General features: G+C 46.3%; 1 protein-coding gene across 7 annotated transcripts in view; it reads left to right on the top strand.

Moving 5' to 3' along the window:
* The window catches only part of TLK1 (tousled like kinase 1), an 877117-nt gene that overhangs the window by 164814 nt on the left and 688444 nt on the right, over positions 1 to 23859 (top strand). The window contains exon 1 of one of the 7 annotated variants that reach the window (XM_086956112.1): positions 11402 to 11468. The exons of the other annotated variants lie outside the window; for them this stretch is intronic. Within the exon in view, the coding sequence (XP_086812238.1) occupies positions 11402 to 11468 (67 nt within the window). Of the gene's footprint in view, positions 1 to 11401; positions 11469 to 23859 lie in introns of those variants that run through there. 7 annotated transcript variants of the gene reach the window in all.

Raw genomic sequence — 23859 nt, 5'->3', positions numbered from 1 at the left:
GTGGCATAGCTGTATGTGATGGCCTTGGAGCAACCCCCTCCATTTAGTACTGCAGCCAATGGGGCCCACAGTGATGGGGGGAGGAGGGGGGATCCCTTTCGGAACCCCACTTCTTCCTTGGCACGGCCCTGAGGGCGGAGTAGAGCAGGAATTATTGTGGGTATAGTCCATATTCTAATGCCAACTCCTCGAAGGCACAGAGACCTTTATCAGACATCACGTCTGCCCTCATGCAAATCCCAGTGTCCTCCCTCTCCCGAGTCCTGTATGTCACCCACAAGCATGCACAATGCGGCATGGCGGAGACGTGGGATGTAGGGTGTGAACCGCGCATGTAGCCACTCACGTCGTCCATCCAGTTTGTGTAGAACACTCAAGTATTTCAGTTGCGGATCACGAGCCAGCCACAGCATCTGCCATTGTAGCTGGGCCTTTGTGTAATACAACTCATAATTCAGAGAGCCTAAACCATCCTTCTCCAAAGCCTACTCTTTGCCTAACATTGCCCCATATCTGTTTTGTCAACAGACCTTGCAGTCCCTTAAAGAAGGACTTCCGACCAATGGGAGGGCCACGAAGAAATACAGAAGGCTAGCAGCACTAGCATTTTAGAATTTGCAATCTTGCCCATTGGTGACAGCGGCAAGCTGGCACAAATGGGTAGAGACTGGCGAATGTACGAAAACCATTTACCCAGGTTCCCTCCAAACAAGGCAACCTTTTCATGATCTACTTGAACTACCAGGTATTTTATAGAGTCAAATTGCCAGGGCAGTCCAAAGTCCAGTAATCCTTCCATCTGCACATCTGTCAGCGGTGACATTCGTTGAGAAACATGTCTGCCCCGGTATAATGTATAAGCCACACTAACCCCAGCTGCTAACTGGAAAAGGGAGCTAGATGCACAGGGCACTAGGAGCACACCAGCCTCCAACACAAATTGTTCACCACAAGTGGGGCTGCTCCCAGGGAAGTGACCTTAAGGTGTTTAAAATTAAATTGAGTGTGGACATCTCACAAAAAGTGCAGGACTGGCGTCACACACCATCTGGTGTCATGCTTCATCATCGGCAGTCCTCTCACTCTAAAAAATTCGGTTTGATAGAGGGCGGGCATACACCTGACAGGGATGCACTTCTAAACTAAGTGAGGGCCCGTGAGGAGTGAATGTGATTTAAAAACCATTACAGTTGTCAGATTAATTTTAATGAAATGGGCAACTGTATGGTATTAACGTGAACGGTGAAGCGGGGAAATTTATTGTCCCCCTCACCGTAGTGAATAGGGTCACCATGTTTCTGCCTGGTGTCCCAAAGGGGTATGCAGCATTCATCAGGCCCTGTCATTAGCGGGCTCCGTCCTTGCCAAACTCGTGATAAGGAGATACCACTGGGTGGGGTGACCTTTGTCACTCTCCACTTCAAAAGGGCTCGCAATCTGCCTGTAGGGAAAAAACGAAAGAAAAGCACAGGAGAGCCATACGTGGCTGGCTTAGTCACTTACAAATAACTTATTCGAAACCACAATCACAAGAAATAACATGCGTGGCTATATGTGTTTGACAAGTGTCAATCATCTGTGCACAGGCAATAGAAAATGAGGCATTATCTCTCATACCTTACCCAAGAGCCTTAACCTACCGGCTCCATGGGGGGGAGGAATGGAGGGAAGGCCCCTTTAGTTAGACCCTGTAGGGTTAAAAACAAAACAGAAGTAGCCATGGTAAAATATACATAGAATATACAAGGTCTGTATTTTAGAGCATGCGCATCTACACTATCGCCACACGTTCCATGCACTCTCTTACTGTATCAAGGTGCGCCTTCCGCCGTAGCACCTGTGTCCATCTCTCCTCACCATCGGTATCTGAACTGGGAGAGTGGCAAGGTTTATATAGTGTTACCAATTAAGTAAGTGGTGGGAAAGCCGCCATGATTGATTTTTAATTGCCTGCAAGATCGTAGACTCCAGTGTCCCTATGTGCGCCAGTGCGGGGTATACCTGATCACCTGGCTTGCTCGTAACAGAATGGTTAACGTCTCATTCTACACTCGCCGAGATCCAAGGTCTAAATAAAAGTAGCTGCTGAACAGGGGAAAGCCTGGTTCGGGACGTGGTCAGGGGCAGAGCCCATAGCGGACGTAGGCATGGATCCCGCTCATGTGTACCGATCCGTCTACAGAGGTCCGGCGTTGTCTGGTCCTCGTTCTGATATGTAAATTTGTAGAACCAAGGCCAAATCAGGCGTTCCTCTGCAAGCCTAAACAATGAGAGAATAAAAATAATAATAAAGGCGCCGGGAGGTTCTGGTCATCAGTACAAATGGGCACTTTGGAGGTGCTCTCGATGAGTCAATCGTATCATGGTAAAATGTGCTGATTTAGTAATAGCAATCCATTTATGCCAAACAAGAGGTACACAGTGAGTGTTGGGAAGGTACCGAAAGTCAGTACCACTGTGTACTTTAAAGTTGCACTGGATAGTTCCTTCATGTCATGGTAACATATACTGAGTTTGTAGGTGGACTGATGCAACCAAGTGGTGCACCGAGGGTGTTGGGAATGTCCTGGTAGTCAGTACCAGCGTGCACTTTAAACTTACCCGCAATAGCTTGATTATGTCTTGGTAACACTAGCTAATTTTTGTAATAACCCTGATGCAAACAAGTGGTTCCCAGAAAAGTGTTGGGACCCAGTGAAATGCCAGATGAAAGTGGCCGTTGTTGTGAAGAGCTCTACTTTTGTGAATGATCCTATATGGCTTAAGGATCTACACTGAAAGGATCTGCAACAGCAGTAAGTGTAGAATGGGTTTATTGTTCAATTTGGTCCGACCAAACTGTATTGGTTATTGGAGGAGCATAGATCTTTACATAAGGTCAGTAATGTGAAGGCAAAAACGTTCATCAAAGTACAGTAAGTTAAGGCAGACATAGGAGGTGGTTGAGAATTCATCTAGTGAAGAGGCAAAAATATTGGGGGTGCTCTTCTCGTCCTATCTTCACCCACTGAATTTGGTCATTGGACCAGTTTCTGCGAAGGCTGTATACCCATCGTTCTCTAATATGTAGATTCTTACTGACACGTCTTTTGTTTCCTTATCACTTCCAGGACCACTCATTTCAATTTGCAGTCTTGATGATTTTTCTCCTAGAAATGTCTTGTTAATTTGTGGTTCGACTTTTTACAGTGGATAATGCTCCGGTGCTCATTGATATAGGTCTTCACTTTCCTAGTGGTCATTCCCACATACATGAGATCACACGGACACTTCAGTAAATACACCACATTCTCAGTGTTGCAATTGCTGAAATCCTTCAGCTTCTATGGGCTATTTGTGCCTATGTTAACTTCTTTAGTAGTGTACGTCAGTGCGCAAGTCATACAACTCCCACATGGGAATTGTCCTACGGGTCTCTGATGGTTCCACATAGTTTGTTCTGCTCCTTCTTGGGACTGTGTTTTTGCATGGACCAAGTCATCGCGTAGGCTTCTGCTCCTTTTAAATGCGAAAAGTGGGGGTGCCCATTGTTTTTGTGCACTGTTTAAAATATGCCACATCTTCCGTATGATACTCTGGACTTTATTCAATACTGGAGTGTATGTGGTTACATATACCACTCTCTGTTTTCTCTTTAGGTGTAGTTTCCAAAAGGGGTTCCCGATGGTTGTTTCTAGCCATTTTTCTCGCCTTTCTGACAATTGTTTTCGGGTAGTGACGATCCAGGAGCTTCCTTTTGAGTTCTGCTTGCTCGTCGAATGTTTCTATACTAGAACAGTTTCTCCGTACTCTGAGAAATTGACCGATTGGCAGGTTTTTGCTGCAAAGCCCTTGGGTGGTAGTTCTCATATAAAAGTAAACTGTTCTCATCAGTTGGTTTGTTATGTACTTTAGTACAGATGCCTTCTGTTGTCATTGTAATGTCAAGATCCAGGAAGATAACGTGGTTTTTATTGATAGAATGGGTGAATCTGAGGTGCTCATCCGTGGTATTAAACCATTGAACTAAAGCTGTTGCACAAAAGCTGTTGCGACCTTTAGGCTCCCATGCCATACGATGAATAAGTCATCTATATAGCGCTTTCAGGTTTTGAGTTGTGCTGCAAGGGGTTATTTTGATTAAAGATTTGGTCCTCCTCAAACTGGTGTACATAAAGGCACGCCATGCTGGGGGCCAAGGTGCTGCCCATGGACATGTCCTTGATCTGGTGGTATATGACCTCCTCAAATTCGAAGTAGTTCTCAGTTAGTGCCACCTCTGCGCATTCCATAATGAAATGTCTCGGAGTCATAAACTCTCAATCTAAGTTCAAAAGGATCTGTTCCACCACAGCAAAAGTGCGTCTGAGGGATGCTGGTGTAGAGCGCCTCTATATCAATCGTTATGAAGAGGTCATTTGTGATGTTAACTAGTCGCGTAGGTGAGAGTACATTTTTCGTGTCCCTTAGGTATGACGACTACCTCTGTACAATTGGTCTCAGTAACCAGTTGCAAAATTGCGAAAGAAGTTCCAAGATGGATCCGATGCCTGAAACAATTGGTCTTTCTAGTGGAGGCATCTTGCCTTTGTAAATTTTTGGTAGGGTGTGTAACCTCGGTGCCCTGGGGTTGTCTTTGGTAAATTCTGCCTCATGTCTGGTAATCCAGTCGTTGGTCAGTCCTTCATCAACCATTCTTATCTTATTCATAAGACGGGCTGTCGGTTCCCTCTGGTACACCTCATAGCTGGTTATATCAGACAGCAGTCGATTGCACTCTTCTTGGTACATTGTCTGGTTCATGAGGACCATGGCCCGCCTTTGTCTGCCGGCTTGCTGCCCAAGTTCGTGTTGGTTTTGAGTTTCCAGAGTGCTGTTATCGCTCCTTTCCTCAGGTTTTGAAACCCTTTGGTGGTGTTGAAATCAATCACCTCGATTTCCTTTAGGACTGCCTGTTCGAATGCTTGTATGTGGCATAGGATATTCTGGGTTGGTGGTGAGAAGGGGGAGTTTTTTCTAAAGCCTGTTTTGGTATTTTCCTCTTGTTCATTGTGGGCATCACCAAAGAAATCCCTAAGTTTGATTTTTCTAAAGAACTGTGCACGTTCCACTTTCAAGGCGAAGGGATCATTGGTAGGTGTGGGGACAAACCCAAGTCATTTGGAGAGGATGGATTCCTCATCCTTCGAGATTGAATAGTCTCTGAGATTTACAATGTTTGTTATTCTCTGCTCGTTGTTGGTCTGTTCCCCCTCCCTTTCCTCCGTGCACCCACTGTATTGGAGGTTTGGTCCTCCCATTGCACTCTAGTATTTCATCTTGGTTTTTGCCTTCATCTTCCTCTGCCCCTGCCTCGGAATAAAAAAGGCTGTGGGCCTTGTGGGAATCCGAATCCTGTTGAGTAGTATGGTTGTTGCCAACACCCGAGAGGGTCCATTGATGATGCAAACATTGGTTGTTGGGGGTTCTGATGCAGAACTGCTGCCTATATGCTTTACTGCCAGTCCTGATGAAGACCCTCTGTGATGTTTTTACAATAACACATACATCCTGGGTCGAAACGTCAACGTAAAGCTATTTCACGTCTTGAGTCAATCCCCCTATCTAAAACAATTGTGAAGCTAATATAGGGTGGTAGTTAAACTACATTGAAATCTAAAAAAGATGGAACTCTGTGATTTTCGTCAAGCCTTTTATGTTGTGAAATGTGATTGATGTTGCACGTGTCTGTCACTAATTATGTCACAAATTTTTTTCTTGGTTTGTCTAAAAACGTCCTCCATGTTTTTTAGGTCTCGCCTAGGGTTGCTGCGGGCATGCGCAGCTCGCTCGGCGAGATTTATTGCAGAAGAGTTACAAAAGGGCTTTAAGCCCTGCCCCTCATTTCCATTGGCTGGAGTCACCTTTTATGCTAAACGGTGGCCAGCCATTGGAAAAGAGCTGTGTGTGTTGGCTCTCTTTGGCTTTTTGTGCCGTCCCACTTGGACTGCCTCGCCTGCTTTCCGTTCATCGTAAACTATTTCTTATCTTTATGGGGCCATGTGTTTAAACACTGGCCCCATAAAGACATGAGATCGGTTGCAGCGCGGTCCTCCTTTCACTTTCGCGCTTGCTTTACGCCCTACCATTTTACATCACCAGCTGCCTGTAGCACGGGGTCACGGGGAGGACAGGGCCAAGGCAGTAGCCTCTCTTGTCAGTTGTTTATTGGCTGCGGGATCCTGGTAAGTGCACATGCCCAGTTTCAGCACTCCGCTGCTGCACGGGTACGCTTTCTGTCTGTGGGTGGGCTTCAGTTATTCTCAAAAATGCCGACTCTTTACACTGTGACTGACTATGTTACTGCCTCTGCAGGTCTGGCTCAGTGAGTCAGTTTAACGACTCCACCCCACAGCAGTGTTTGTGGTGCGCTAAAATGCCTGTAGCCACCCGGTCTGTACACTGGCAGGACACTTCATTCTCTGCGACTAGTTTTCGGTCCCTCTGTCTAGTCCAGTTCACCAGTGTTCCCCCTGCTTTAGCCTAGGCCTTACACTGTTTCTACGAAGCCAAGTGCAGGGCGGAGTCCAGCCTCCTCTGCTCTCGCTACAACGGTTCCCCTTCTGTACCTGAGACCAGTCCGACGCCAGGAACACAACCAGTGCGATGTGTGGGACTGACTTGTTGAAAGGGATCTGTTCCGCCACTTGAATCTAAATGCCACTTCATGGTCACAGAGCTGGGGTTACCCTGTCTGTGCTGCCCTTGTGTAGGTTAGGCTCCCAGCCTGCTCTGAGGCTGGGCTGTCATCCGGCTCCAAATTCGATGTTTCATGACGGTAGTGCTTGATTGTTCTCTTTGCTCTGTACCAAAATAGGGCCCCTTTCTGGGTTCCCTATTTATACTTTTCGTGCCCCGAAGTCCATAACGTTTCACCACTTTCACCACTGCTGGTAGCGGAGTTCCTCCCATCTATCTCCCTCCCTGTGCTCTGTTTCCATTCCTGCGTAAGCCCAGATTGCAATTTGTGGGTTCTGTATCATTCCTATGTGGGATGGGTATCCTCGGTTTCTACTCTAAGCCAGGACTTGGTTGTCCAACCTGTGCTTTGTACCAACTCCCATGCGCGAGGCTAACACTCCTTGGCCCTCGCGAGTCTGGTCTTCACCACCTTGACTTCGGCATCCACCTGCCCCAGCAGCTGAGCTGCCTCTCCTTTAACTAAACCCACCCCTGCTAGAAACATTCACTGGCTGTTCTGATGTGCTTCCACTCACCAAAGCATAGAGCTGGGTTAGTCAACCCTTCCCTCCCTGTGCTTCCGCTCCCGCCGAGCCTTGTTTGCCTTCCCTGCACACACTGGCGTGTGTTGTTGGGCTCACAACAGGGGTGATATGTGTAGCTGGGCTGATCCCGTGCTCCCCACGCATTCATTGTGCCGATCCCAGCTGTTGCCACCCTCTTGTGCTCAACACATTCCGCTGCGTGACAAGGATCGCCCCTCACCATTTTGTCCTTGCCTCCCCCAGAAGCTCCAAATGTTTTTGCCACTCACTCGTGCACCTCACATCGGCAAAAAGAAAAGATCTCTGGCAAAGAGTCTCCTCGAAGGCCTGTGGGGCATTGCAGCACCGGCCCAATGAAGAGCTGCCCGATGATGATGAAGCATGACACCCCTCCATTGACCACTCACCTGACCTCAATACCCACCCAGGAACTTCGCTCTTTGTTCTCATACCTTTTTCTAGCAGAATTTTTGAAACCCTTCCCCCCCTCCCCCAATTTCTAATTGCTGTGGGAAAGGCTTCTAGCAGTTCTAGCACAAGGTCAATTAGTATGGGATATATCCCATACAAATTACCCACAGGTGTTTTTTTATTTTTTGTGGTAGATGATCTGCCAACTGTAACACTAGCGGTTGGTCTAGTGTGGAACAGGCCTTCCGGTGCCAAATGCATGCAAGACATGGAACAGATAGCTCCACATTAGTGCATCAAATGCTTTCGCTATATCTAATGTTAAAATGAACCAATATGGGTATGCTTGAGGTACCGCCTCCATTACATTTTTGGTGTATTAGGGAGAAGAGCCTTCTAGCAATTAATTTACTTAAAATGTTATAATCCCCGTTTAACATTGATAAAAGGAGATATGATGCTATATCCTTAGGGCTCTGCCTCAGCTTAAGTAAGGATATCAACACATCTTCGCTTGTGGTCTCTGGTATGTGACCCTTTTCTTATGATGCAGTCGATCATTCCAGCAGCTTGGGTATCAGTATTGCTTGATAATCTCAATAGAATTTGGCTGGATGGACATCTGTCTCTGGAATCTTATTGCCTGCACTATTAGTAATGTCTTCTCTTATCTCTTGTTCTGATATTAATTGACGCTCCGGATCCACCTTTGGAAGTTTAACTTTTTCAAGAAATGTACTTTTGCTTTCATCAAGGCCTTGATCTGAGTTTTTTTTCTTTTCTTTTTATTGCATAATTTTCATAGCAACATAGGTAGTGTCTGCTTGGTTCTATTGTTTGTGCCTATTTTTTGGGGGGGTGATTGTTGCGGTTGTGGGGACAGGATTTCTCTGCCCTGAACGTCTTGGCTAGTAATATGTCTGCTTTGTCAGCTTCACCCTGAATGCTCATCAAATATTCCCTACAACCTGTATACCACAGTCTTTCTAATTTAGTGACATGTTCTTTCCTGGCCTGTGTCCACTTTGAGAAAGCTGGATTTGTTAGCTTTTTCTGCTCAAGGCTTTATTGGCTCTTCTAAAGTCATCAATTCTCTATGTACTGTTTTACATTTTCCCATTGTTTTTTATTGAGATAATCATTATTGTGAGCAGATCTCTTTCCACTGGTCTGGTGGATGTTTTGCTTGTGTTTACTGCTGTTTCTTCCCTAGTGTTTCTTAATATTGTTTATAGGTTGCATCTTTTAGATCAGATACTTGTAATTACCATTTGGATATTGAGGTTGGTTGCCTACCCCATTAATGCTCTGAATGTAGAGGGTTAATGTTGGAGAAGCGCTTTCCTCAAATACTCAATCATACTTCCTTAGCAGAAGAAGTCATCGAGCCTAGTGTGAAGGTCATTCACTGAGGGTAATACATGTATTTACTTTTGTTAAAAGAGTACTCTTATTGTGGGTTTGAAGTTTCTGCCAGTGTTGCTGTTATCTATCAAAGTCATTTTGATTACTGGGCAGCGTGGGAGATGGGGATGCAAGTGATCTGTGAACGTTTATCACTTCATTTAAACCGGCTCATAATATTTAAGGTATATGCTGCCAGTTGTTCAAAATGTTAGAGAGGGATGCATAGAATTCCGATTGGCCCACCTTTGGAGCATATAATTCCCCAAGCATCACATTAACCCCATTAAGTTTCCCGACCACAAATACCTACCTACCCGTGTATCATTTTCTTGCCAGCTTGAAAGGAATCTGTGGCTTCAACCATATCAGGACTTCTTGACCATAGGCTGCGTACCCCTTATGAAATACTTGTCTTCGCCACCTTTTTAGGTCTCGCCCTGGCGATTACAGCGCAAAGCGCTGTCTCGCCGCGAGACCTATAGTCACCGGCTCTGCTTCCCAGGAGACGGGCACGCGTAGCATACCGGAATCGGATCCGGTCGCGCGCGTGAACACGCGCTCCAATTCTGGCATGCTGTTCACAGTCCCAATGGATCAGGGGACACACACACACACACCCTCCCTCCCCAGCAGCAACAGGTGGGGCTCTCCACGAGCACGGGAGCCCTGCTAGCTCACACGCTAACTTCCGGCTGGCTGCGCGGGGTAGGCTCCCGTCTGCTTCCTGTCTTTTTGTAGCCCCGCCCCCGTCCCAACACAGGTTGACTGGCTTCCTGCACTAGCCGGGCTACGGCGGTGAATTTCTCAATACCGGACTTGTTTCTTCTGTCCATCGTCTGGTTGTTTCTTTCTGGCCCTCACTCTCTTTCTCTCTCAGACTCCCCTCTTCATTATTTTCTTCTTTCCAATAGCTGACCTAATTCCTCTCTTACTCTTGCCCTGTCTTTCCCACCTTGACTTCGTTCTCTCTTTCTTTACTACTTTACTTGTTGTTTCAGTGTTACTTATGGTTGTCCAGAGCAAACTCGCGTACTAAATATTTTCAGTCTGAACTGTATTTCTTCTCATTAAACATACAATACTATCAGAACACATCAGGGGATATCGCATATCTTTCTTAAGAAGCAAAATAAATCGATATATGACATGACTACGACAACTGTCGCAGCTACGCCCCGGTGAAGGGGGGGGGGGGGGCTATGAAATTAAAGTTTAAGGTTGGTAAATTGTGGTCTGATTAATCCTGCTTTTAAAATTTCTCGGATAGCATAACAATTTTTTGTGTACATCTTTCTGGTTCCTAGTATTTTAAGTAATTTGTTAGGAGATAGGGTGGGGAAGCATTTTGCATCCTATTAGCACGGTCTGCTGTTTGTGTGTAAATGGAGAAATATTATTCTGCAACCGTGCTAATGAGTCCTTTGTGGGGGATGACATACTTGCTTATTAGGATAGTGGTTTCAGTGGCTTGTGGCTTGTGGATTTGGAATGGGAACAGCACAAATGCTAAAATGTGTGCATTACTGGCAAGTGACTGGCCATTGCTTCCACACTGTCTAATGGTTGTCTCGAATCGCTGCTGGGGAGCTTGGTGTGCTCTTTTGGCGCTGATACATGAGGAAGAGTCATGCAGATGAAAACCCATTCTATGACTAGCCATGAGAGTGGTTAGCAAGTGGAAGACAATCTGCAACAGTCGTTGGTGTTCCTGTGTGGTTTATTGCCCAGACCACTGACGTTTTTAAGGCTGCAGCGTTAACAGCATAATTATGAATTTACTCTTAATGCCATATGATTCAGTTGAATGCATGGTTTGCGGACTTCAACATCGTTTTTAGCTAAAACATGACATTTTGGTTAAAACTCGTGCTACTACACAATGGCAGGTCTTTACGAAAGCAAATTGTTTTTTAGTTTAATTGATTGCTGTATGCCTGTGTTGGACTGGTAATGATGAGGTGAACATGTTCAAACTGTATTAGTGTTAAAAATGCCACAAAGGCTAAATAATACGATTACGAAACCTGCTCCCTAGTTTGGTCCTCTTTTGCTGGCTAATTCCAGTGACTCCGATATCATGTTTTTTTTTAACTGTCGCCTGCCCAAGATCAGGAAGCAGGCATACCGAACCGGCACCTCTTCCCCACTTCTTGTCAGCCAATAGCAACCCCCATACCCCGTATACACCGAGAACTACACTGCTATGGCACAGCACTACCAACTGCCTGCCTTCCTGCCCCTACACTGTTACCCCGCGGTGCAGCCACAGGACAGTGGCTACATTGCCCGTGTCTGCCCCGCAACACGTTGTTCCTGCCATGAAGGTTTCCCACAGCTGGATGCAGTTAATAAATACAGGGACCCAAAGATATATGGCATCACAGAATAAGAACGGACTTGGTACAGGTAGGCTTTTTTGTTTATTTATTAGTTTTCACTTTTATATAGCGCAAACTTTACCCGCAGGTATCAGAGCACTTTAAATCAGCATGCTTATAACAAGCAAGACTAGCACTCTATATTACTGCCAATTTTGGTTAGCATAAGCAACAGCTAACCATTCACAAACAATGTTTATATACCAATTGCAAATGTAAATTTTGTTTTAATGCAAAGCATTGTCATTTACAATGCCAGTAACTCAAACTTTAATTCTGCGAGACCTATTACATTGTAAATGCTTGTTCTAATTGTAATGTGTGTTTCTTGGAGTATAGCAATATGGGTCCTTCTGCACCATACAGATGTGAATAGCTTGACTCTCTTGTCGCCTGTTTTCAGACCTCTAATATCCCATATCAGTACAGAATATTTTGCTATCCATCTTTTCGTATAGTATTCTTTCATTTTTACACTTACCCTGGACATCTTCACTCTAGCTTTCTGCTTCGTACAACATGAGTTTTTCATATGTGTTGACCTAATCCTGGTTAAGTTTTACTTATATGCCAGTAGACTAAAACATATTTAGCCTCTATAGTAAATTTCCCTCTTCCCCGGACCAAAGCAAAGCAATAAAATTACTGTCTACTTAATACTTGCCTGTAATAATAACCAAATCCCAACCAGAGCCAAAGTAATCTGCTGGAGACGCTTGATGTGCCGCTTGTGTTTGGTCACAGAGGAAATGTTCTCGCACACATGAGGTATAAGACCTGCATTATTATTAGGACTCCCAGTTTTAAGTTTTTACCAATAAATACAGACAGAAAATGTTTCCTTTCTGTATTTATTTTTAAAAGCGGTAAAAAAAAAGAACACTGTACATCTTTTGAACAATGTAACTGGTGCAATGTAAAGCGCTGTGATACCCGATTCGGTTCGGGTCAAGTTCGCGCTATATAAAACTCTGCAAAAAAAAACCAAAACAAACACACACAAAAAACGCGTAAATTGCTGTCATTGATGAATTACAGGCTAACAGTTGAGCAGATTGACAATATTGGGAGTTTAGAAAAAACTGTTTGAGATTTCCCTAAAGCAATGCAGATTGTGACAAATTTGTTGTAGAATGCTCACCTTTTCATATAGGTGTATTGTTTGACTATATCTGGCTAATTTTTGTGTTAAAAGACAGGCATCCAAGTAGGAGCACATATTTTTTGGTTTAATGTGGAAATATACAATTTCTAACTTCATTTATTCGCAATTCAAAATAAATAGGATAAATACTAATTACTATGGACTAAAATCAAATATGGATAAATACAGACCAATGTTAAATATGTACTGTAAAACCGTGAATTCTGTTACATAGCAGGAGACTGCTCTTCAGTCCTTTATTTTTTGATACAGCTATTTCAGACGCAGCAGTTTTTTTCTGAGTGCACAGTTGTAACACATATACAGACATCCTGACCAAATCAAAGATGTTAAAAGCTGTGGCAAAGTTCACAAATGCCCTACCCGACCCCTCCCTCACTCCCTCCTTTCCCGGTACCGCCAGCCCTTACCTGAGTTTCCATCGAGCCCTTTTCGCATGTTTGTTCCAGTTGCATAACAAGGAGGTTTGATTCTTTCTTCCCTTCTCTGTTGAACATTTTATTATTCAATCTCTTATCCTACATCACCAGATTCTTGCTCATCCTTCAATGTTTGCCTTCCTCATTATGCTATTCTTCCAATTCTCTACTTATTTGTTTGCTTCTTATTTGCATTTAACTACACACTTCATGTTACTCCTGATCTACTTTGTTTCCACTGGCTGCTTATTGTATTTGATTTCAAATTCTGTTATTGAGTATCAGAAATGTATTCGTCCTCTTTTGCCCCTATAGTTCTAATGGATTGGCTCAGTCTGGATCTGTCATTTAGGAACCTTTGTTCTGTGGGTAAAGATCTCCTGAATAGGCTTGGTCCCTCTTGGCCTGTCTTGTGTTAAATTGTGTTTTTAAGACCCTAAATTACAGAATGAGCTACTACCTGTTATATTCCTCCCTTTAGTCTTGCATTTACTCAGCGATAGTGATTTTTGTTGTATGTTTTCCTTGTTCATTGCGCTGTACTTGTGTTCATGTTTGCTTAACATTTTATGTTGAGATCATTCAATTACCTTTTGGATCCTATAGGATGAATTCAGGAATTAGTAATTTATGCAACCGCAAGAGCTCAAAAGTTGGATGATAGGAACACATTTTATGGGATTGGCCCCTGCTCAAGAGCTTTTAGTGTGCCTTTTAACAGCTGAATAGCAATCCCGAAGGAACTCTTCTGAGATGGTGGTGTATCACCAAGCTACTCCTCAATCTATCTTTAACCGAAACCAAAGTTCTGATTAAGGAAAGAAATAGTGTGCATACGTTTTAGCAACCATTTTTATAACTCAAACTAAAGCACCGTAACTTACACTGTTATAAGTACACAATTATTATACTATTTATTGTCCAACTGATGTTTGTACGATGTTTATAGCACAGCCCTTTGCAATACTTTCCACTCTATTTTCGCCGGGGACAACATGACCTCTTCAAGAGGACTCTTGCATCGGAAATGTCATTGTAAACGATTTCTAATTTTGTTCAGTGGCCCCTGCTTTTCAAATGTAGCCCACAACTGCTTCTGTCATACTCAAGGGAGAAAAAACAAGACACAAAGATAAATTAAATAAATTGCTGCAGAAAGTGACACAAAAATATTTTTACTTGAAGGTTTATAGTACTGAATCAAAAGAGCATCTGACATAAATAATGTGCAGGATAATTTAACAAAATCAAAATAAGTATCAAATCTTAAGCCATCCATTTCCAATGTATTTTAACTTTTTTATTAATTGGAAAATACTTTCCCTTTTAGTCATTTTATTAATTTTGTAAGTATGACTTGCTTAGAATTATTTAACACTACATACACTTGCCTCTGGTTTTCCTCAAACTGATTTGGGCCCAGTTTTGAAATGTGGACAACACTTCTGCTGTCAGACTTGAAATTACAACTGAACTTCATTCACTTAGCCCTGCTGAAAATAACTCCAAGGACACCAGTAACCGGTCAGAAGTCCTTGCGCTGGAGCAGACTCTAAAGAACAGTGAGGTACTATGATCTGAACACTGTGTCCATGCGCCTGCACCCATATAACGTGTGTGGGTTAGTGGCAGTTGCCACTGGGTAGATATAGTTAGTTCTGCGTTTCCATACTAAATGTCTTTTTTGGTTTGCAACTTACTAACTTTGGCAGCATTTGACGAAACTTTACAAAAGTGCTCTTTTTTGCCTAGTTTATTGGTGGAAAGTTTCAGGATGATCTGTAATGTGGGAACCAGGGAAAATGGGGTCGCCAAAATATAAAATACCCATGCATTTTGTGTAGACAACTTTTTTTGTTGTTTTTTTTGTATTTTGTACCATTGCCAAAACAGCTGAATGGAGTTACTCCAAATTTGACAAGAAGCTAGATCTTGATCCAGAAAGTGTGCCTAATGTGATTTGGTGTAAATCCATTCAGTAGTTTTTGAGAAATTAAGGTACAAAAATATTTATATATCTGGGTGCTTTGGTTCGAGGGAGTCCCGCCAAGTCAACGCTTAGAGGGGTTATTTGCCCTTGAGCCACCGTGCTTCCACGGGAGCGAATGCTCTGATTGGCTGGCCACAATCCCCTTTCCTAAAAATATGAGAACTGGGATACCCTTCCTCCAGAGGAAACCTCTGCGCCTAAATTGTAAAAAAAAAAAAAGTTTTTTAGTCCTGCTGGACTGTGGCACAAAAAAAAGCGTAGGCTGGCATGTGTGGTATGGTGTGGTGATATATTCTCCAAACAGCATATGCACGCTCTCAGCAGCCGCCACAAAAACGCCAGACAGGAACAATCCAAGGGTGTTTAGATTGTTCCTGTCTGGCGTTTTTGTGGCGGCTGCTGAGAGCGTGCATATGCTGTTGTTTGGAGAATATTAAATTTCCAGCTTGCTCGACCGGAGCGCACGCCACCTCCCCCGGGGCCTCTGGCATTCTGACTGAGCATCTTCTGGAATATATATATATATATATATATATATATATATATATATATATATATAATTTTTAATATTCTTATTATTACACTGTTAGTCAAGACCTGGGGGTAATTTCTTGTAAGTATTTGGGGGTGTGGGGGCAGCATGAGTGGCGGCCACTCTTGGGCCCTGGAGGCTCTATCCCAGGGGCCAAATATAAATTATACAGGAGGGGGCATGCAATACTTCAGTGTGCCGGGAAACTACCTCTAGGACAATGTGGTTCTCTGTCCACACACTCTTGTGTAGGAAACTCAACTTTGTCCCGCCCTGCGGGGGCAGTTACAAAATACTGCTCCCATCTAGCAGAAGCAAAGGAAAGGTGCTGGCTTCCACCAGCACCCACCCCAATGAGCCCTGTAGTGTGGGTGCCCCTGGTGGGCACTCGCCTATGAAAAGAGTCCCCAGATCCTACAAGAGAAGAGGACCCTGTGGACTCTCCGGTCTTCCCCCAACAGTCTGCTAAAATCAAGAAGGGCACCCAATGACACCTTCAGTCGGGATACCCCGGGTGGGGGCTGGGGCAACCACCTTATTAAAAAAAAAAAAAAAAAAAAGTAGGGCGGCTCCCTCTGACACGCACCACGTGTGCGGACTGGGGTTGTGGGCCCTGGGTCTAAAATACTAAATGATACTTTACTTTTAGAGATTGATTTATTTGCTAGCCAATTTGGTGAACACTTCATTCATATTAATATTCTGCAAACACATATAGCTATGCTTTTCTAAACCCGATTTGTTTTGTTATGGTTTCTATTGGGTATATTAATGTGAACCATTTGTTGCAACTTTCAGTAAGAGCACTGTTAATAGAACACGTTCTGCTGCTCAACTGCACGATAATCCTTTTATCCACTTTGGCAGAATGAAAAACTGATAAACCCAGTTCATTGTAGCAAGCAAACACATTGTGTACTTGCACATTTTTCTCATGTTGTATTGAATTCAAAGAGTTTGCAGCATGAAATAGAACTCTATGGAACCCAAATGAAATGATGTAAAACCCAAGAGAGCATTGTACTCTGTAGTGGTCAACTAGCAGTCGCATTTTTATGCAGATGTCCACTAAATCTTGTGGAAAGTCTTGCTGAGGCCCTTTTCAAATTACAACGGGACATTGACCCTGTCACACTCCCAATTACCCTTTAACCCCTTCGATGCTGATGACGAGCTCAGCTCGTCATCAGCCACGGGTGGCGTGTGCTGATGACGAGCTGAGCTAGTCATGTAACGTGGAAAAATGAAAAAAGCCGCGTAGCGCAAAAATCGCCGCAGCAGCGATGCGGTTAAGTAACATTAGCCTGTTGGGTGATCATCTTTTTTTCTTTGTAGGCCAGCAAACCTCTACTTGTCCGGATTAGGCGTATTCAGGTGGTTACTGTTGTCTGGCATGGGGTTTCTCCTTGGATTCCCTGCTTAAGTACTTCATGGAACCTTTTGTAAGTCTCATTACTGTTATGGGGCCCCTAGATATAGAATAATGTCGCTCTGCACAATAAGTAAACTAATGAGTTAATGCAACCATAACTGCTTCTTGTTCTCATTTTCTTGTTAAGAAAAAATCTATTCATATGAAATAGTCTGTTGCTACATGCTTGGACAAAATAAATCACAAGAAAAATAAAAGGTGAAACCAGTAATACGTTAAGACATTTTGCATAACAAGATATAGACAAACATTTTTAATTTATATATTTTTATTTTATAATTATTTTTTGTGGGACGGGGGGGGCTCCAAACCTTGCAACATGCCACCTTGTTTATTTATTTAAATTTTTTAAAACCTTTATTTCACGAAAGCACACAGCTATTCAGCCTGACATCCCGGAGGCAAGGCAGCATAATAAACAGAGCATAATAGTGCAGTTCAGGTACAGCAGGAAATTACAGGTTTATTTTATATTTATAACAATGAAGAAACGCCAAACGGCGCTAAGAAGTGGCAATGGGAGGAGAATACAGCAAGGAGTATAAGGCCAGGAGGAGAAAGAGACCATCATTTCAGAAACACTGGAGAATAAAGGATGGTAGGAGGGGGGAGGAGAAAGACAGGAGTACTCAGGTATTGTATACAGTTGGTGTCCTAGGTCACAGTGACAGGTGCTCATCCAGTGAGGCAGGCTCAGGCGGTAGACACACATCACCCCGGTAAGAGTTCCAGGCACCCCACACCCTGTTCCATTTGTTGGGTTTACCCCTGGCAACATAGACAGTCTTCTCCTGGAGCATACACCAGTCCATATTGGCCTTCCACTGCACCACCAAGGGTGCCGTACTGGCCCCCCACTTTTGAGCGATGTCTCTCTTGGCCACCATATTGCCTAGGGTCACCCACTGAGTTTGGGCTGTGTTGTGATCCGTCGGCTCCCAGATATTAAGGAGGCACCTACGGGCTTCCGCCACAATCCCCACGCCCGACACTTCACTCATGACCCTGTGAATCCTCCTCCAGTAGGACGCTATGGCAGGACATTCCCAGAGGATGTGCAAGAAGGTGGCGAGGGCACCACAGCCTCGACGACATAGGCCGTCGGGCGAGTAGCCCATATGTATTAAGCGGGGGCCAGTAACGTACACCCTGTGCAGGATTTTAAATTGGACCAAACGAAGCCGGGATGAGATGGCAACCTCCTTAGGGGAAGACACTGCACTCTGCCAGTCTTCCTCATCGATCTCCAGGCCATCCGCCACCCACTGGTCTCGTAGCCCAAGGAGAAGGTCAGTGCGAACATTAATTAATTTTTTATAGGACAGCGAGATTGCACTATCCGGCATATGGCCATCCAACACTCTGTCCTCCAGCGGTGAGCTTTCCGGGATGTCTTCCCCAGGGGTCATAGCAGAGAGCAGGGCGTGCCTCAGCTGCGCATATCGAAAGAACTCCGAGTCGCCCAGCTGGTACTCAGCCTGTAGCTGGGGGAAGGTCTTAATAGTCCCCTTGGAAATCACATCCTCCACCCTGGTGATGCCAATAAGGTCCCATTTGTCAAAGCCCTTGGTGTGCCATAGCCTGCCCAACATATCGGATTCATAGAGGGGAGTGAAACCGGTCAATCTGCCCTGCCATCCCTGCACCCTGGTGATCGAACGCCAAATAGAGACTGCCGTCTTAGTGGGACCGGACATACACCGATCCAGAGATCTGGAGTAAAGGGCGCGGTAATAATTACCTCCACTCATAAGCCACCTGTCCATGGCGTAACCGGGGCTATTTACCGGCCCATAAAACCCGTGATTGAGTGCCGCGAGCTGGGAGGCCCAATAGTATCTGCGTACATCCGGCAGTGCTATGCCCCCGTCATACCACGGGAGCGTAAGCTTCGTAATCGCCACCCGAGGTCGGCCATCCCAGAGCAGGGCCCGCTGAAGACTCTCAACTTCTCGGAAGTATCGGGCCGGTACCGGGTCTTGGGTGTTTTGTAGGACATACAGGAATCTGGGTAAGGACATCATTTTAAACAGGGCCGCTCGGCCAAGCAGGGAGAGCGGGAGCTTACGCCAACCCTCCACGTCGCGTCGAAGGCGTTGCAGTGGAGGGAGCAGGTTCTGGTCGTATCGAACCTTCGGGTTCCCAGAGATGTAGATCCCCAGGTACTTGAAGCCCTGTGTGGCCACCTGGATGTTGCAGCCCCTAGGAAGGCGCGGCGTGTCCCCTTTCAATACGTACAGGGAGGACTTGGCCCAATTGATAATCAGGCCAGAGTATCTCCCAAAGTGTTCAAGCACGTCGCAGGCGACGATGAGTGACTGGTATGGGGACGTCAGGTATAGAAGGACGTCGTCCGCATAAAGGGAGATACGGTCCTCAAAGTCCGGTGCCCAGGTGATACCATGGAGGTCGGGGTGGCAGCGCAGAGTGGCCGCCAAGGGCTCGAGAGCCAGGGCGAATAGTAGAGGCGACAGGGGACAGCCCTGTCTGGTACCCCTGTGGAGGACAAAGGTCGTCGACAGGCGACCATTCACAGATACATTAGCCATTGGGCTGGCATATAGGAGCTTCACCCAGCTGAGGAAGACTGGGCCAAAACCGAACTTAGCTAACACCGCCCAGAGATAATTCCACTCAATGGAGTCAAACGCCATGGTGGCATCTAGAGACGCCAGCACGGCTGGCTCCGTGAGAGTATGCGCCCTAGCCAGGGCGCCGTGAAGTCGTCTCAGATTGAGGGCAGTGTTACGGTGCGGAATAAAGCCCGACTGGTCCGGATGCACCAGGTCGCCAATAATCCCAACCAGTCGGTTAGCCAGCAATTTGGCGAGGACCTTTGGTTCGGTGTTCAGTAGGGAAATAGGCCGGTATGACACACGTCCCTTGGTTTACCGTCCTTGTGAATGACCACGATAGTGGCCACCCTCTGATCGAGTGGGAGAACGCCGGCGTCCCTCGCCTCCAGGAACATAGCACGAAGACGCGGGGAGACCACATCGGGCCGTATCTTATAGAGCTCAGCCGGAATTCCATTGGGACCCGGTGCCTTGCCAGATCTCAAGGAGCGGATCGCAAGGACAATCTCATCAGAAGTGATGTCCCTGTCCAAATCATCTCGGTCCTCCTCTGTAAGACAGGGAAGATCCACGGTCGAGAGAAGTTCTGCTGCGTCGGCCTCTGTGCAGTCAGAGGAGGAGGTGTAAACACCCCTGAAATAGTCGGCAAACGACTCGGCGATGGCGGAGGGGTCGGTGACCGGGTTGCCATCCGCGCCCATGATCTCAGGTACTACCCGACTGGCCAGCTCCCTCCTATCCAACCAGGCCAACAGTTTGCCAGCCTTGTCTCCCACGTCATAAATGCGGCCCTGCTGTTCCCTAGCCAGGGTCTGGGCGGCATTCGTAGCGAGATCGCGGTACTCCAGTTGCTTTAGAGAAAGCGCATGGAGGAGGTCTGGGTTAGGGTCAGGGTCCAGTTGGGCGTCGAGGTTCAAGATCTCCTCCTCGATACAGAGGAGATCGGCGTCTCTGCTCCGACGGGCCTCCGCTATCAAAGCAAATGCCTCGCCCCTCAGGACGGTCTTGAAAGCCTCCCACAGAGTCGCGGCCGACCCGACCGAACCCTCGTTCTCGGAGAAGTATCGGTCTATCGCCTTGGCTAGTAGAGCACGGGTCTTTGGGTTACGAAAGTACCAGGGGTTGACCGTTGCCGGTCGCACCGACAAAGCAATATCGAAATCAAAGGAGACCAGGAGCGGTGAGTGGTCAAACTCCACGCGCCAGAAAACGAGCCTCAGACACGGCCGAAGCGTGAGCTGCCAAGGTAAGGATATAGTCTATTCGGGACAAGCTACCATGCGCGCTGGACAGGAAGGAGTAATGACGCAGCGTAGGGTGTAAGAGTCTCCAACTATCAACAAGGCCCATTGAGTCTATAAATGAGGGCAGCCATAGTTGTGATTGGCGAAGATCTCTAGATGGTTGTCGGTCCAGAGTGCCAGAACAGACAGAATTGAAGTCACTCCCAACAATAAGTAAGCCATCAGGCAGAGCTAAAATGGCGCCACCAAGGTCCTGGAACGTGCTAGTCTGTAGACCAGGCGGGACGTAAACTGAAAGTAGGATGAGGGTCCTCCCCTCCCACCGCCCAGCCACCGCTGCGTAACGTCCTCTCATCTATCGTAGTGACGTCAATCTCCAGCGGCAGGGAAGCCCGGACAAGAACGCCCGCCCCCCGAGAGCCTGAAGTGAACCCAGAGTGTGCCACCATCTTGTACCCTTTGCGACTGAGCGCTTTGCATGAGTTCCCAATCAAATGAGTTTCCTGCAGAAAAACCACATCAGGCATGTGACGCTTGAGCATTTGAAGCACAATTCCCCGTTTGATTCGGTCACCCAACCCGTTGACATTCCAACTGATAACTTTTAATTTCTTACCCCCCATCATCGTGGCACCCTCCCCCACCCGGCCCGAGAGACCCCTGCAGAATCGAAAGTACAACAATATACATCACCCATTGCCGAAAGAAAGAAAACAAAAACACTCTTAAGACATTCGAACTTGTCCCAAAACACCCCCCACCCTGCACCCCTGCAGCAGACTAAAAAGCCCCCCCAACCAGCAGTGTGCCTGTCGCCCCATTAACTAGTCTACAGAAAGCCCCAAGAGGAGTAAGGATTCCCCGCGGACACCCCCCCCGCCGCCCTCCATGAAACGACAGGATCTCAAATTGCTATTACACTGAATAAAGGAGACGAGTGTCACATATAGCAGGACCACCAACCGCCAGTGTCCACTTGATAGAGCCAGTCCTCACAAATCTGCGCCACCAGCCACGCCCCCTTCGCTGTTCTCCCGGTCGTCGCTTCGCTGTGGTAGGGTGTCGAGCCATTCGCTAACATTGTCCGGAAAGTCAAAAAACATTGCACGGCCGTCGTGCTCGACCCGCAACTTGGCCGGGAACATCATCGAGTACTTGAGTCCCATGTCCCTCAGTCGCCGTTTCACTCCCCCATAGCTCTGGCGCTGTCTCTGCACCGCTCTGGTAAAGTCAGGGTAGAAATTCACCTCTGAGTTCTGGTACTGTAGCGGACCATGCCTCCTGGACGCCTGCAGAATTGCGTCCCGGTCCCTGAAGTTGAGGAACCTAGCAATGATGGGTCGAGGTGCCGCGCCAGTCTTTTGCGGGCCACCTGGCACCCGGTGCGCTCGCTCCACCGAGAAGAATTTGCTTAACCCGGGGGGAGTAAGATGGTTCTGAATCAGGTCCTCAACGAACAGGTCCGCAGATGCATCCTCCGACCCTTCCGGAACGCCAATGATGCGGACATTCTGTCGCCTGGCACGACCTTCATATTCATCCAGTCTCATGAAGACTTGGTCAGAGGCGAGTCGTAGGGTCCGGACCTCGGTTTGCAGGTCCGAGACGTCGGTGGTGAGGCTCGAGGCTTTCAAGTCCAGTGATTTCACCCGATCGTTGGTTTTACCCAGATCGGCTCTGATGAGAGTGAGATCCACCGCCAGTGTGTCCACCTTGTGGGTCAGAACCTCATGCTGTTTCTGCATTTCTGCTCGGATGCCCGAGATGGCCCCCATAACATCACTGAGGGTGGGCTCGGATCCATCCGGCGAGCCCGATGTGGAGATGTCCTTAGCAGAGGCTCCCGGTGCCGGCGATATGCGGAGTTGAGCATATCGATCAATCCTGTTCTGTTGCACTTGGGACTTGCCTCGAACTCCTTTGTTCACTGTCTTGTCCGGGTCGCCCTTGCCCGCCATGTTGGGTCCGATGAGACCGTGGGGCCACCACACACAGCTCCGAGCCCAAGGTGCACCGTGCCGAGGTTGTAGAGCAGTGGTGCAACAAAGTCCAGTGATAGATGGCACAGTGGTATAAGAAATTCCGCAAGTGGGGATCACCACCCAGCACTACGCATCCCAAGCCAGCGGAGTGGCGGAGACCGAGGAGACAATGGCGCTTCCTTGGCAAGGGGCAGCACACGACGTAGCTCAGCGTAGGAACCTCCGATTCGAACGCGGGAGGCAGTTCCCGCATCAGTGACCCGTCAGCATTCAGTATCCACCTACGTGGATCAGGATTTCAGGCAGGATTATTGCGGAGGGCCGGAGGGTCTGCGGAGCTCCGAGCTTACGTGGCCATCTTGCTTGTCCGCGAAGCTCCTCCCCCCACCTGGTTTATTTTTAATTAATTCTGGAATGTTATATTAACGTTATTGCCGTTCAATAAAACTCAATCTTATTTTCAGTTTGATTCTGCATTATTTACTTTCAATACTGTTTAGAATTTTAGGAAACATTTGACATAAGTGATATGCTGAAAGCAAAGCATCAAATGACCTGCATTCATATGATGATGCATTTTGCAGAGACTGTCTTTTTAAAACTCCTTGCCCTCTCACAGACTTAATTAGAATGTCTCACTGATTCTTGCACCTTTTACTAGTTGCCCAAACCTCAGGGAAAAACCCAATGTCCTAAACGCCACCACTCTCATGTATGGGCATGGTCTGATCATGTATAGTGCTGCTAATGACCTTCATGGGCAAATCCACAACTGCAGAGGCATGCGCATGCAGAGAAATAGGCAAAGTGGCTAACGTCCTTTATAAAAATAACTAAAGATTTTATTTTAATCTACATTTGATTACCTGTTTTGTCATTTTGTCTAAACTTCAAATCCTTGCAGGGTTTTAAGTTTCCCTTAATCCATAATCCAATCTCCAGCATTCAAGGAATAGCACCTCTTAAAGTATATGCGAAATTACGTATCTCCATGACTTTGAAAAAATCTAGTTTTTCTGTTCTCATAAAGTTAGAAAAACCTATATTTTATGTCAAGACAGGAGCCTAGTATGCATGTG

Source organism: Lissotriton vulgaris, chromosome 2_1 (genome assembly GCF_964263255.1).
Source record: "Lissotriton vulgaris chromosome 2_1, aLisVul1.2, whole genome shotgun sequence".
In the NCBI taxonomy this organism is placed as follows: domain Eukaryota; kingdom Metazoa; phylum Chordata; class Amphibia; order Caudata; family Salamandridae; genus Lissotriton; species Lissotriton vulgaris.
Note: the sequence above shows the minus strand (reverse complement) of the source record. Positions and strands in the feature narration are given on the sequence as shown.